Source organism: Labeo rohita, chromosome 14 (assembly GCF_022985175.1).
Source record: "Labeo rohita strain BAU-BD-2019 chromosome 14, IGBB_LRoh.1.0, whole genome shotgun sequence".
NCBI lineage: Eukaryota > Metazoa > Chordata > Actinopteri > Cypriniformes > Cyprinidae > Labeo > Labeo rohita.
The window spans coordinates 16,079,669-16,093,027 of record NC_066882.1 but is presented as its reverse complement, the minus strand read 5'-3'; the positions used below and the strand labels follow the sequence as shown (position 1 = coordinate 16,093,027).

General features: G+C 34.9%; 3 protein-coding genes across 3 annotated transcripts; 2 read left to right on the top strand and 1 right to left on the bottom strand.

Annotated features, from left to right (window-relative positions):
• The first annotated feature begins 57 nt into the window (after window positions 1–57).
• Window positions 58–3,924, top strand: grhpra (glyoxylate reductase/hydroxypyruvate reductase a). The gene is made up of 9 exons (XM_051127546.1): window positions 58–275; window positions 635–765; window positions 858–930; window positions 1,064–1,180; window positions 1,545–1,633; window positions 1,927–2,028; window positions 3,086–3,221; window positions 3,431–3,561; window positions 3,703–3,924. The coding sequence occupies exons 1-9, from the start codon at window positions 193–195 to the stop codon at window positions 3,822–3,824; spliced, it is 984 nt and encodes a 327-aa protein (XP_050983503.1). The 5' UTR covers window positions 58–192; the 3' UTR covers window positions 3,825–3,924.
• A 572-nt stretch (window positions 3,925–4,496) lies between these two features.
• tomm5 (translocase of outer mitochondrial membrane 5 homolog (yeast)) lies at window positions 4,497–6,546 on the bottom strand. Its single transcript, XM_051127548.1, has 2 exons — window positions 6,328–6,546; window positions 4,497–4,673 (listed from the first exon to the last, which is right to left on the bottom strand). Exons 1-2 carry the CDS (start codon window positions 6,446–6,448, stop codon window positions 4,639–4,641), a joined length of 156 nt encoding a protein of 51 aa, XP_050983505.1. The 5' UTR covers window positions 6,449–6,546; the 3' UTR covers window positions 4,497–4,638.
• A 104-nt stretch (window positions 6,547–6,650) lies between these two features.
• On the top strand, window positions 6,651–10,469 carry si:dkey-109l4.3 (uncharacterized protein LOC559137 homolog). The gene is made up of 4 exons (XM_051127547.1): window positions 6,651–7,173; window positions 8,643–8,834; window positions 8,964–9,046; window positions 9,930–10,469. Exons 1-4 carry the CDS (start codon window positions 6,990–6,992, stop codon window positions 9,966–9,968), a joined length of 498 nt encoding a protein of 165 aa, XP_050983504.1. The 5' UTR covers window positions 6,651–6,989; the 3' UTR covers window positions 9,969–10,469.
• Window positions 10,470–13,359: the final 2,890 nt, after the last annotated feature.

Genomic DNA, 13,359 nt, shown 5'->3' with positions numbered 1-13,359 from the left:
CCTCAGAAAAACGAGCAATTTTGCTGTCCATCCGCTCCACTAGATGGCGCGAAAGCCTGCTGAAAGAAACACTTTTCCACTGTCACGTATTTGTAGTGCTACCACATGTAAATAGGGAAGCTTATGTGGATTTCTGCTGTTATAATTTCGTTGTGATATATATTAGATTCGTTTAACGATTACTTGTGCAGGATGAGCGCGCAGCAGATGTTGAAAGTGTTCGTCACCAGACGCATTCCGCAGGAGGGCATGAAAATACTCCAAAAAGCCGGGATGTACGAAACTTAATTTAATCTTGTATGGAAGCATTATAAGCGAATTTTGCGTGTATAAAATGTCTGAGATGCTTTACCTGTAATGTTAATGAGATTAAGCAGCTTGTTTCAAAACTACGGTTTCCACGGTATTCATTAACAGCATGTGTGAACCTCAAGGAACTTGAGGAAGATACAGTTTGGCCTCACTCCTGCCATTTAAAGTTTCACTAGTGACCACTGTTAGGTCACAAGCTTTATTGCATGCTTTAATAGTTTACAACTAATGTAGTAGAATAAAGGTGAAATGTTTGGGAACAACTTGCACATATTCTATAAGCAGTTATTGTTATGTCTCTGTTGTTATCCATTATGTGCAGGTGTAATTTGTCAGTGTGGGACTCTGATGAGCCTGTGCCCCGGGCTGAGCTCCTGAAGGGGGTGGCAGGCGCTCATGGGCTTCTCTGTTTACTCTCAGACAAAATTGATGTTGAGGTCTTGGATGCAGCTGGTAAGGCAAACCTCTAATTACACTTTAGAACAACTGCAGGTAAAGATACTTACTTAGTAATAATAATAACACATTTGATTAAATCTTCTCAGGACCCAACTTGAAAGTAATCAGCACTCTCTCTGTGGGATTTGACCATCTTGCCATAGATGAGATAAAGAAACGGTAAGTTTGTGTTTCGGTAAGCCGTTAGATTTGACCCCAGAAAGTGAGAAAATGGACAGCGGATCGATTATGATGGATCGCTGTAAGGATGTTTATACAATTTAAAAGCATGTACTATCTTTGCTCGTCCCAGAGGGATAAGAGTAGGCTACACTCCTGATGTTTTGACGGATGCTACTGCCGAGCTGACAGTGGCTCTGCTCTTGGCCACTGCCCGACGTCTTCCCGAGGGTGTAGAGGAAGTGAAAAAGTCAGTCCGACACCTTTTCTAATACGCTATGTCATATATCACAACTTTGTCGGAAACGATTCCAAATGTTCAAAAATCTTAAAGTGATAGTCCATACAAAAATGAACATTCTGTCATCATTTGAAACATAAGGAGCACCTTAAGGAACCATTTGGTAACTAAACAGTTTTGGTTCCTTTTGACTTCCATTATTAGGACAAAACATAAAATTTAAATCAATGGGAACTGAAACAGTTTGGTTGCCAGTGATCCTTAGAGGAAAAACAGACATAAGATGACAGAATGTCATTTTTGGGGACTATCCCTTTAATGTTCAATACCCCTGTAATATCTCAGTTTTTGGCATATTTCCCATCTCTCTCAGTGGTGGCTGGAGTACATGGAAGCCTCTGTGGCTCTGTGGCTATGGTCTTTCGGGCAGTACTGTTGGGGTGATTGGTTTGGGCCGCATAGGTACAGTTTGAATTATTCATATTCATTTTTCCTCTATCATAAATAAGCTACCTATGCATCTGCTGTATTATGTACACCATCTGTTCTTTTAATAAAGTGACAAATTCAGTGGGAATCAGAGTGAAAACAAGTCACTTTACACATAAGCAGCTTGTTACCATTAGCGTGATCTCTCTGGATAATTGAAGATGTCGCCCAATTTGTGTTGTTAAAAAAATATGGTGAATACTTTAGACATTATCATTATAGGGTGAATTACATAGGCTTTAATAGATTTAATTGGTGAATTGTAGGTATGGCCATTGCAAGGCGACTAAAGCCCTTTGGAGTGAAGAGACTGCTGTATACAGGCAGACAACCAAAACCTCAGGCCCAAGAGGTTGATGGGGAATATGGTAAGAAAAGACAAGAAATTGCTTGATGCAACTCTATATACAGTCAAAAGTTTACATACACCTTGCAAAATGATAATTATTTTACCAAAATAAGAGGGATCATACAAAATGCCTGTTATTTTTTTATTTAGTACTGACCTGAATAAGATATTTCACATAAAAGATGTTTACATATAGTCCACAAGAGAAAATAATAGTTGAATTTATATAAAAAAAGACCCCGTTCAGAACAGCTATATATATATTTTTTTAATCTCAGTTTATTCAGTGATAGTTGTTCATGAGTCACTTGTTTGTCCTAAACAGTTAAACTTCCTGCTGTTCTTCAGAAAAATCTTTCAGATGTGTATTTTAACCTTTTCCAACAATGACTGTATGATTTTGAGATCCATCTTTTCAAACTGAGGACAACTGAGGGACTCATATGCAACTATTACAGAAGGTTCAAATGCTCACTGATGTTCCAGAAGGAAAAACGACGCAATAAGAGCTGGGGGGTGAAAACTTTTTGAATTTGAAGATCAGGATAAATTTGACTTATTTTGTTTTCTGGGAGACATATAAGTATCTTCTGTAGCTTCTGAAGGGCAGTACTAAATGACAAAAATGTGATATTTAGGCAAAATAAGAAAAATGTACACATCTTCATTCTGTTCAAAAGTTTTCACCCCCCGGGTCTTAAAGCATTGTTTTTCCTTCTAGAGCATCAGTGAGCATTTAAACCTTCTGTAATAGCTGCATATGAGTCCCTCAGCTGTCCTTAGTTTGAAAGGATAGATCTCAAAATTATACAGTCACTGTTGGAAAGCATTTAAATACACAAAAAATGCTGAAAAAGCAAAGAATTTGTGGGACCTGAAGGATTTTTCTAAAGAACAGCAGATAGTTTAACTTCAGGACAAAGATAACATGCATTTCTATGATCCCTCTTATTTTGGCAAAATAATCAGCAGATTCTGCAAGGTGTATGCAAACTTTTGCCTTTAATTGTATGAATACAAATGGAATAAAACTATTTAGAGGGGATATGAAGATTGTTTTTTTAATCTTTACTCAGTGCCTTTAGACACTCTGGTGAGTGAGAGTGATTTTGTGGTGGTGTCCTGTTCGTTGACTCCTGACACTCAGGGCCTTTGTGACAAAACCTTCTTCAGCAAGATGAAGAAAACATCAGTCTTTATCAACACCAGCAGGTAAAACACTAGTAAAAGCAGAGCAGCAAAAGAACATGTTTGAGTCTTTACTGCTATATTTGACCCAGCTGAATTGCCTTTAGATATTTGGTAGACAGTTCTTCTGTTGACGGGCTCTTCCCTTTTTCTTTTAAGGTACTCTACAGTTAACAATGGTTTCACAAATCAATACTACCCTGAAAAACACGGTATTCTCTTTTTTTTTCTAGAGGAGCGGTTGTGAATCAAGAGGACTTGTTTGAAGCCCTCAGCAGTGGTCAGATTGCAGCAGCAGGGCTTGATGTTACAACCCCTGAACCTCTGCCCACCAACCACCCACTGCTGACCCTTAAAAACTGTGGTGAGTGAAAAGCAGCTTTTAAATCTCAGTAGTGCTCTTGTACATTGTAAATCCACTTCAGTACTTTTATTTTTTTTTCCAATGAAAAGCCATGTAAAAGTAAAAAAACCTTGTTTAACTCAATCTTACTTTGTCTTACAGTGGTTCTCCCTCATATTGGCAGTGCCACCTACTCCACACGTGGTATCATGAGTGAACTGACAGCAAACAACTTGCTGGCAGGCCTGACAGGCTCTAAAATGCCCAGTGAGCTGAAACTGTAGTGCTCTGGAGTGTAGATGTCATCACAATAATGAGAAAGCCAGTACTGTACATCCAACCATTAAATGCACTGCATTAACTACATGAGATTAGAAGGGATAACACATGTACTAGAATCATCTCACATGGATAATCTTGATCATGATTGAAATAAGATGACATGATATGCTAAAAATGCACATTTGTTGTATTGTGATATTGTACATTCAAAGTCAACACTCAAAAGTCCTTATACACTCCAAACTAAAGTAGAATAAATGTTATAGGTATTTCATTTGTAACAATAAAGCATTTATTGAAACACCTGTATATGACATCTCTTGGACAATCACATTTTTAAGGAAATATCTGAACAATTTGAATGTCATAGCCATTACACTGATATGATGAAAACTTCCTTAGCATGTTTAGTTTTTACCCTCATAATACAATTATAATGAATCCAAATGTGTAAATGGAGACTACTGGGATTTTAAATTTACTTTAAAGCAAAGTAAATGTTATAAATCAAATCCAAGTTTAATTCTTGACAACTGTCACTGGGAATAACTGATGAAAGATTTATTGCTTAGACTATCGTGATCATGACAACATTCTGGTAGACATCTCTTGTTTGCCATAGTTTTCAACGGAGATCAGATGAGAAGAAACCAAGTACATTCAATTGGATCCAGTAAAAAAAAAAACATTAAATAAACTAAATGACACAAATTTATGCCATCTCTTCATTAACTGCCGTTTCAGGTGACTCTCCGCAGCATCATCTGCGTCCTGCATGCTCATCTGTCAGGGAATGTTTCTATCCATGGTGAAGTTTCATATGCTGTCCAGCTTCTTCAATACATAAGGTGCTGAAAAACAAAAAGCCACTTATTTCAACCAAAATACAGGTTTTGACTGACATTAAAGGAGAAGTCCACTTCCAGGACAACAATTTACAAATAATTTACTCACCCCCTTGTCATCCAAAATGTTCATGTCTTTTTTGTCTTCAGTCGTAAAGAAATTATGGTTTTTGAGGAAAGCATTTCAGGATTTTTCTCCATATAATGGACTGATACGGTTCCCCAATTTTGAACTTCCAAAATGTAGTTTAAATGCAGCTTCAAAGGGCTCTAAACGATTCCAGCCGAGGAAGAAGGGTCTTATCTAGCGAACCAATCTGTCATTTTTTTTTTTTTTTTTTCAGAAAATAAAAATTTGTATACTTTAAGCACAAAAACTTGTGTAGCACAGACTCTGGGATGTGCATCCACGATGCTGCAAATTAGTAATGGGTTGTTCTTGAACGATTCATTCATTTTGAACGAATCTTTAATGTGAAGAAACGAGTCGTCGCAGGGAGTGATTTGTTCAGTCGTGCATGCGCAACATCCTATTAGGTTCTGTACTGGAATTACTTAACCTGTTTAGAGTCTTTTGGTTTTTCGCGTCGTTCGTTCATCTTATGGGGCTGTCCCGTGATGAACAAACGCCTCAAACCGAAAACTTGTCAGATAAGAGGTGAGGTGAGTTTATCATAGACTGAAGACCCAGGTAAACAATGAATTAGTCTTTTCTGTTTCTTATAGCATTATAGTTTTGTCTTATTTGTAGTATGATCAACGTTTGTGTAAGCAGTAGATGTGTTAGGGAAGTAACACGTAACATTTTAATTATATTTGCTAAAATGAACGAAATGACTCAAAAAAAGATTTTGCTGAACGAGACTCATAGGTCCGAGTCGGTAAAATGATCCGAACTTCCCATCACTACTACGAATCACATGGAAGTTCATCATCTGTGTACTGAGTATGGCAAAAAACTCCATCTACAACCTACAACTTGAGAGGTGGACATCGTTGTACCTTTTTGTTTGTAAACAGCATTTACAAACTTACTTGCACTTCTTGGTCTTTGGGCGTTTGCTTTGTAAACACTGGGTCTGTAGTTCTGCCTATGTCCCGCATGATCTTTCGATGTGATTCAATAGTATGTAGCGTCGTGAACGCGCATCCCAGAACATGTGCTACACAAGCTTTTGTGCTTAAAAAGTATATATATATAAAAATATATATATATTTTCCAAGAAAAAGACCGATCGGGGCACCAATTAAGTCCATTATATGGAGAAAAATCCTGAAATGCTTTCCTTTAAAAAAACCATAATTTCTTCACGACTGAAGACAGAAAGACATGAACATTTTGGATGATAAGGGGGTGAGTAAATTATTTGTGAATTGTTGTTCTGGAAGTGGACTTCTCCTTTAAGAGACGTTGTTCTGTTTGACACAGCTGAATAAACTCTTAACTATATGCTCTCTGACTATAATGTAAGTTTAAAGGTGACCTCTATCATTCAAAGCCATAGAGACCCCACTGGATTGAATAGATGATCAGTCAACACATGTCGCACTGTCCCTCAAGAATCTCATTACGAAAACAGGACATAATTAAGCTTTTTAAACGATCACACGTGCACATATAATATAACCTACTACATGCATGAAGCGTCTGGATACTCACTGACTCGCAGAAGCGCAACATAAATCAGAAAGTTGCGAACAGACGTTATGACATCCTCCCGCATTTTTTTCTTCATCTCCTCCGGGTCCATCTTCGGCCCAAGTCCCTCGATTTTAAACATGTTTAGGCTGGAATCAAAGATTATATGTGGCTCAGAAGATCGCCCCAAGACACATTTAATCTAGAAGGCATGCGAAAAGGGAAATACGTCACGTAGGACGTGCTTCTAGGACCCCCGGTATTAGCCTACTACATCGTGCCTGATAGTAAGTCGGGTTTTGTCAAGATCAGCACATGATCAAAAATAATGCTTTCCTTATATAATAAGATTTTATCATATTTAAAAGAGCATATGTGCTACGAATATGTAATATGTGTTTTAGAAAAGGCATTCAAAATGTCATTTTAGTAAGGCGATATTAAAAAGATCATTTCTTGACACTGCTCATTGTTTTGATTTTTCTTGGGCGCTTGTTGTGAATCGCCTCTACCTGGGTGTGCGCTACCAAACTAATATCTTTATTGATTATTTGTTCATTTTAATGATTTTATACAGGCGTTATCATAGATATCCTGAGGCTGTGAATCATTTTTAAACGCACTAAGACTATAGCTGCATGTAAATTACATTACAATAAGTCCACATTAGTGTTTAGTGAATCATGGACCACAATGGACTTCTGTCCAGTAACGCTTGTCAGACACATCTGAAATGGGGTAATGGATTCACAGAGACGTCACCTATTTGTTTACCCAATAAACGTAAACGAAACGATGTCAATACAGTAAACGGACACGAAGAAAATGGTCCTAAGGGGTTTCCCTCCAAAGAGAACTTGAGGAAACGTAAGTATGGCTCTTGGTTCAGGACAGTCACAATCTATAGGTTTAGAATAGGTTGCAGAATTGAATGCAAATCAGATTTTGAACTCAGGTCTCAATAAGTAATAAATATTAAATGTAAATGTACTAATTAAAAATAATAAAACAAAATAACAATTTAACATATGTCTATTCTTATATACATTCCTTGCATAACTGCACCTGCAGATAGACATTATCTGTAGAGTTATTGTATTATTGTACACTAGCCGGATTTTTAATGTTTTTTAAATAAGTCTCTTCTGCTCACCAAGCCTGCATTTATTTGATCCAAAATACATCAAAAGCAGAAATATGTTGTGAAATATTTTTACTATTTAAAATAACTGCTTTCTATTTGAATATATTTTAACATTTATGTTATTCCTGTGATTAAAGCTAAATTTTCAGCATCATTACTCCAATTTTCAGTGTCACATGATCCTTCAGAAATTATTCAGAAATCATTCTAATTTTTTTCAGGATTCTTTGATGAATAGAAAGATCCAAAGATCAGCATTTATCTAAAATAAAAAGGTTTTGTAACATTATACACTATACCATTCAAAAGCTTGGAATCAGTACGGGAATATATTGTAGAAATGAATGCTTTTACTTATTAAGGATGCTATAAATTATTCAAATGTGATGATAGAGTCATTTAGAGTCATTAAGATTTCTATTTCAGATAAATGCTGTATTTCTGAACTTTCTATTCATCAAAGATACCTGAAAAAAATTTGCTCAATAATAATAGATGTTTTTTGAGCAGCAAATTTGAATATTAGAATGATTTCTGAAGGATCATGTGACTGGAGTAATGATGCTAAAAATTAAGCGTTGAAATTCAAGGAATTAATTGCATTTTAAAATATATGGCAATAATTTTTTTTACATTTTGTAAAATTTTTACATTTTAAATAGTAAAAATATTTCAAAATCTTACTGTTTTTGCTGTATTTTGGATTAAATAAATGCACGCTCGGTGAGCAGAAGAGCGTTAAAAAAACTTTTGACTGGTAGTGTATATTCATTTTATTTTTGTAGTTTTTTACTTGTAGTAGAAGCTACATAGAAGCTAAAACAAATTCCTTGTGTATAACTAATAGTTTAGTAATGCCTTTTATTTTATCTGGATAGGGATTATTTTGTCATAGATTATTTAAAACAACTAATTTGTCTTTGTACTGGAATCTACACTACAACAAATTCCCTGTTTGTGTGTGTGTATACTTTGAAATAAATCTCATTTTGATCTTCTACAATTACTAATACAATATGCATGAAGCATTTTCAATTATTTAACCTAAACCAACATCAATCTGTCATTTAGCAATTCCAGTTGCCTTGTTTATGGCTACAGTGTTAAGCATTAAGATGGATTCTGTCAGGATTTACTATATTGATAACATTTGTATTAGGACCTCCATTTGACTCCTGTGAATTACTTCTAGGTGGTTTTGTCTTGATTGATGGCCAGAAAGGTGTGTTCTACTCTGAGAGCTGGGAGCCCAATGGCAGCACTTTATACCTGCCTGTAAATGGCACTTTGTTAGCCAACATCGAAAAATATGATCAGATCAGCTTTGAGCAGGGCTGCTTCTGCATTGGCAATGCAGCAGGTGGATTTCAACAGAAAGTCCAAGGTAGGCCTCATTAGCTTGTCTGAATTAGTAGTAGCCTGTTCATTTCAAGTCTCCATTTCCTGCAGGCATCTTTTCTAGTAATCAGGAAATTAACATTTCTAATAAGGAAACCTCTTTTTGATTTTGCAGGTCAAGTGATCCATTGCTGGCGATATAGTGAACGTGAACGAAAGCTCTTCATTGCACTTTCTTACTTGTTCACAAACTTACAAGTGAGTTAAATAATATAAACATACACTACCATTCAAAAGTTTTTGAACAGTAAGATTTTTAATGTTTTTAAATAAGTCTTCTGCTCAGCAAGCCTGCATTCATTTGATCCAAAGTACAGCAAAACCAGTAAAATTTTGAAATATTTTTACTGTTTAAAATAACTGTTTTCTGTTTGAATATGTGTAATTTACTCCCGTGATCAAAGCTAAATTTATTTTCATCAATATTTAAAACAGTCGAGTACATTTTTTAGGATTCTTTGATGAATAAAAGATCCGAAGATCAGCATTTTTCTGAAATAAAAAGCTTTTGTAAACATATACACTATACCATTCAAAAGCCTGGAGTCAGTAAATTATTATTTTTTTTTTTAAGAGGTAAAGAAATGATAGAAATTAAGACTTTTATTTAGCAAGGGTGCTTTAAATTAATTAAAAATGATGATAAAGATATTTATACTATTACAGAAGATTTCAGTTTCATCAAAGAAACCGGATAAAAAATTATGTTTTCAACATAATATTTAACAATAATAAATGTTTTTGAGCAGCAAGAATATTAGAATGATTTCTGAAGGATCATGTTGCTGAAGTAATGATGCTGAAAATTCAGTGTTGAAATTACCAAAATAAATTGCATTTTAAAATATATGAAAATAGAAAACAGTAAAAAATAGTAAAACTATTTCAAAATGTTACCCTTTTTGCTGTACTTTGGATCAAATAAATGCAGGCTTGGTGAGCAGAAGAGACTATTTTAAAAAACACTAAAAATATTACTGTTCAAATACTTTTGAACAGTAATAGTATATTTCCATGCATTAAGGTATGGCAGTTTGTGTCTCATCATCATCAAATTGTTTTTTCCTTTCTCATTCTATAGGTGTTCCAAGAAGTTGTCAGCACTCTTGATTGTCTCTGAGGATTCTGAGTACACACAGTGCCATCTAAACTAAAAAGCACAGTGTAGCCTAGACATTTCTGTTTCTTGTCTTTTTTAAACAGCATTTTACATATTGTGTTATCACTTAAAACATATGTGCCTTTTTGACATATCAGTTTATTTCTGTTCTGTGCTGTTACAGCGAATCTCAAGTGGCTTTCAGAGTGAGTCAACCATGAAAGATATCAGCCGTATTTGATATCTAAAAAAGTGTATTTAGTTAATGCCATTATGTTTCATTAATGTGCATACTGATTTTTTTGCATCACTATTGTAAGCAATCCTGCAGCTTCGCTTTTTGCTGTGAACCAAAACGTGACATTAAAATACTGTATTTTAGATGCCTGTCAAGCTTGTTGCTGATTTTGTGCACTATATTTGTACTCTAAAATTGTTTGTACTGCTGCATTGCTGCTGTATACGTTTAAACTTTGCTTTTGATGATTTTTTAAATATTTTTTTACAATAAAAATGAAGACTAAAAACTATAAATCCATTCAATATGTTGCCATTTCTTTAAAAATGAATTGGGTTGATATGTTTTGTAGGGTTGTGTACCTGAGTTTAAAGCAATAGTTCACCCAAAATGAACATTGCTAAAAATGCACTCACCCTCAGGCCATCCAAGATGTAAATGAGTTTGTTTCTTCACCAGAACAGATATGGAGAAATTCAGCACTACATCACTTGCTCACCAATCCTCTGCAGCCAAACGACTGATAAAAATATCACAATAATTCACAAATAATCCACACGACTCATAATTTAATTTACTGTGAAGTGAAAAGCTGTTTGTATAAAATAAATTCATCATAAGTACATTTTTAACTTCAAACACCATTGCCTCAGACTAAAATATGAGTCCTCTATCCATAATATTGCATATCTCTTCTGAATCAAGGGAAGAAATATGCACAAATCAAGCAAAATGTATTTAAACAAATACAGTTGAGGTCAAAAGTTTACATACACTTTGCAGGATCTGCAAAATGTTCATTAAAATGCATGTTATGTTATATTTATTACTGACCTGAATAAGATATTTCACATAAAAGGCAATTACATTTACAGCATTTTTGTGTATTTCAACCTTTTCCAACACTGATTGTATGATTTTGAGATCCATCTTTTCACACTGAAGACTACTCAGGGACTCACATGCACCAATTACAGAAGGTTTAAACGCTCACTGATGCTCCAGAAGGAAACACGATGCATTAAGAACCGGGGGGTGAAAACTTTTGGAATTTGAAGATTAGGGTAAATTTAACTTATTTTGGCACCTGGGAAACTATCTTATCTTCTGTAGCTTCTGAAGGGCAGTACTTAAATAAATAAAATGTGATATTTAGGCAAAATAAAATGTACACATCTTCATTCTGTTCAAAAGTTTTCACCCCCCGGGTCTTAATGCATTGTGTTTCCTTTTGGAGCATCAGTGAGTGTTTGAACCTTCTGTAATAGTTGCATATGAGTCTCTCAGTTGTCCTTAGTGTGAAAAGCAGGATCTCAAAATTCTACTGTCATTGTTGGAGGGGTTCAAATACTGTATACAAAAATGCTGAAAAACCCAAGAATTTGTGGGACCTGAAGGATTTTTCTAAAGAAGAGTGTGCAGTTTCAACTGTTCAGGACAAACAAGGAACTCATGAACAACTATCACTCAAAAAAAAAAAAATATATATATATACAGCTGTGGATAACTCAGGTAAGAACACAGTATTAAGAATCAAATGTATGTAAACTTTTGAACGGGGTCAGTTTTATAAATTCTAAACTAAACTATTATTTTCTCTTGTAAACATCTTTATGTGAAATCTTATTCAGATCAGTACTAAATAAAAAACAACATGCATTTTGTACGATCCCCCTTTTTTGGGTATCATTTTGGAGATCCTGCAAGGTGTATGTAATTTGTTCCTTACAAACATGCAGCTTTTCACTTCATAAGACATTAATTGATATCATTTTGTGTATAATTTGATATTTTTATCGGCTGTTTGGACTCTCCTCATTCTGACGGCACCCATTGACTGCAGAGGACCTTGGTGAGCAAGTGATTAAAAACAAAATTTCAAATCTGTTCCAATGAAAAAACAAACTCCACTTGCTCATCTTGTACGGCCTGAGGGTGAGTATATTTTAAGCAATTTTATATTTTTGAACTAGTCCATTGCGTATCATTTTCTGATCCTATATTTTTCCTCTGTATCCTTTCCCTTCTTCTCATCTGTCACTGTTTATACATCGAAAAATTGTGAAATGTTACAGAGTGAATTTGAAATTGAAAAGGGCAAGTGGCTAATATCATTGTTCCCTTACTCTCAGAATTGCTCGCCCTTGGTAAAGTTTCCTTGAGTATAGACTTGAGTTCAGTTATAGAGGCTGTTCACACTCCCCCTCCTCCATCAGTCTCAGCGGGTAGCTCTCCATAGATCATTCATTACGTAGATCCTGTGTGAGTCAGAGGCCTGCTGTCAGACTGGTGAAATAAGATGGAGTGGAGAAACTGGTTGCAGTTTATTTGCTCTTCATGACTTTTTTTTATGAGGTGAATGTCATATCTTATGCAAGGCAGATTATAAGCTATTATTCCTTTTTCAAAAAGAAGTAAATGAAGGCTTCACGACTCAAAAAGCCATTCAAAATCGTATCATACAAATTATACAGTGCGTCCAACAGCTATTAATGTTTTAAACGAGTCTTTTAACAGAACTCAGCTTTAATGGTAATTTTGAGAGTACAGTAACTCTATTTGTGTTAAAAGCAGCTGGCTGATGGTGAATGTTTCAGTTATTATGGCTCACAGAGAGGTTATAAACACAGCTGGCAGCCAAGATTCACTTGCAGTTTGGTGCAAAGAGATCTTATTGGCACCAGTCCAAAAGATTTATTACTTTTAGAGCTAAGAACGTAAGTGAAAACAGCACAATTAATGCAAAAAATAAGCTTAAATCTTTGACATAAAGTTAACTTTTAATTTAATACAGAACTAACAATAATAACTGAAATAATTTTCAATCACTTATTAAATCTAAAATGTCCAGCGCATGTGTAAATGTCATCATAGTCTGTTAATCTTTTAACAATGTAATATAATAATAATTAGAGATTCTCTTATAAATAATTATTTCTAAATAATGCAAATAATTAGAATTTTATCCAGTACATTGACGAAGAAAATGAGAGAACTGTTTACACATGCAAACTCTAAAGCTTTCAGAATACTTGCATCAACATTATGGTCTAAAACAGGTGTAGTTCATCTTTTTGAACACTAGACTGCAGCATAACACAAGCCATTTCCCATGATGCTTCAACAGAGCGGTTAACCTAAACATGAAATTCAGTCTGGATATCAAACTACACG

Bases quoted from the DNA above. Each gene is read 5' to 3' on its own strand.
- si:dkey-109l4.3 (XM_051127547.1), top strand. From the start codon at position 6,990: ATGGACCACAATGGACTTCTGTCCAGTAACGCTTGTCAGACACATCTG. The intron at 7,174-8,642 runs GTAAGTATGGCT...AATTACTTCTAG, and splicing joins CAAAGAGAACTTGAGGAAAC to GTGGTTTTGTCTTGATTGAT. The intron at 9,047-9,929 runs GTGAGTTAAATA...CTCATTCTATAG, and splicing joins ACTTGTTCACAAACTTACAA to GTGTTCCAAGAAGTTGTCAG.
- grhpra (XM_051127546.1), top strand. From the start codon at position 193: ATGAGCGCGCAGCAGATGTTGAAAGTGTTCGTCACCAGACGCATTCCG. The intron at 276-634 runs GTACGAAACTTA...CATTATGTGCAG, and splicing joins ATACTCCAAAAAGCCGGGAT to GTGTAATTTGTCAGTGTGGG. The intron at 1,634-1,926 runs GTACAGTTTGAA...GGTGAATTGTAG, and splicing joins GATTGGTTTGGGCCGCATAG to GTATGGCCATTGCAAGGCGA.
- tomm5 (XM_051127548.1), bottom strand. From the start codon at position 6,448: ATGTTTAAAATCGAGGGACTTGGGCCGAAGATGGACCCGGAGGAGATG. The intron at 4,674-6,327 runs GTGAGTATCCAG...TTTGTTTTTCAG, and splicing joins TGTTGCGCTTCTGCGAGTCA to CACCTTATGTATTGAAGAAG.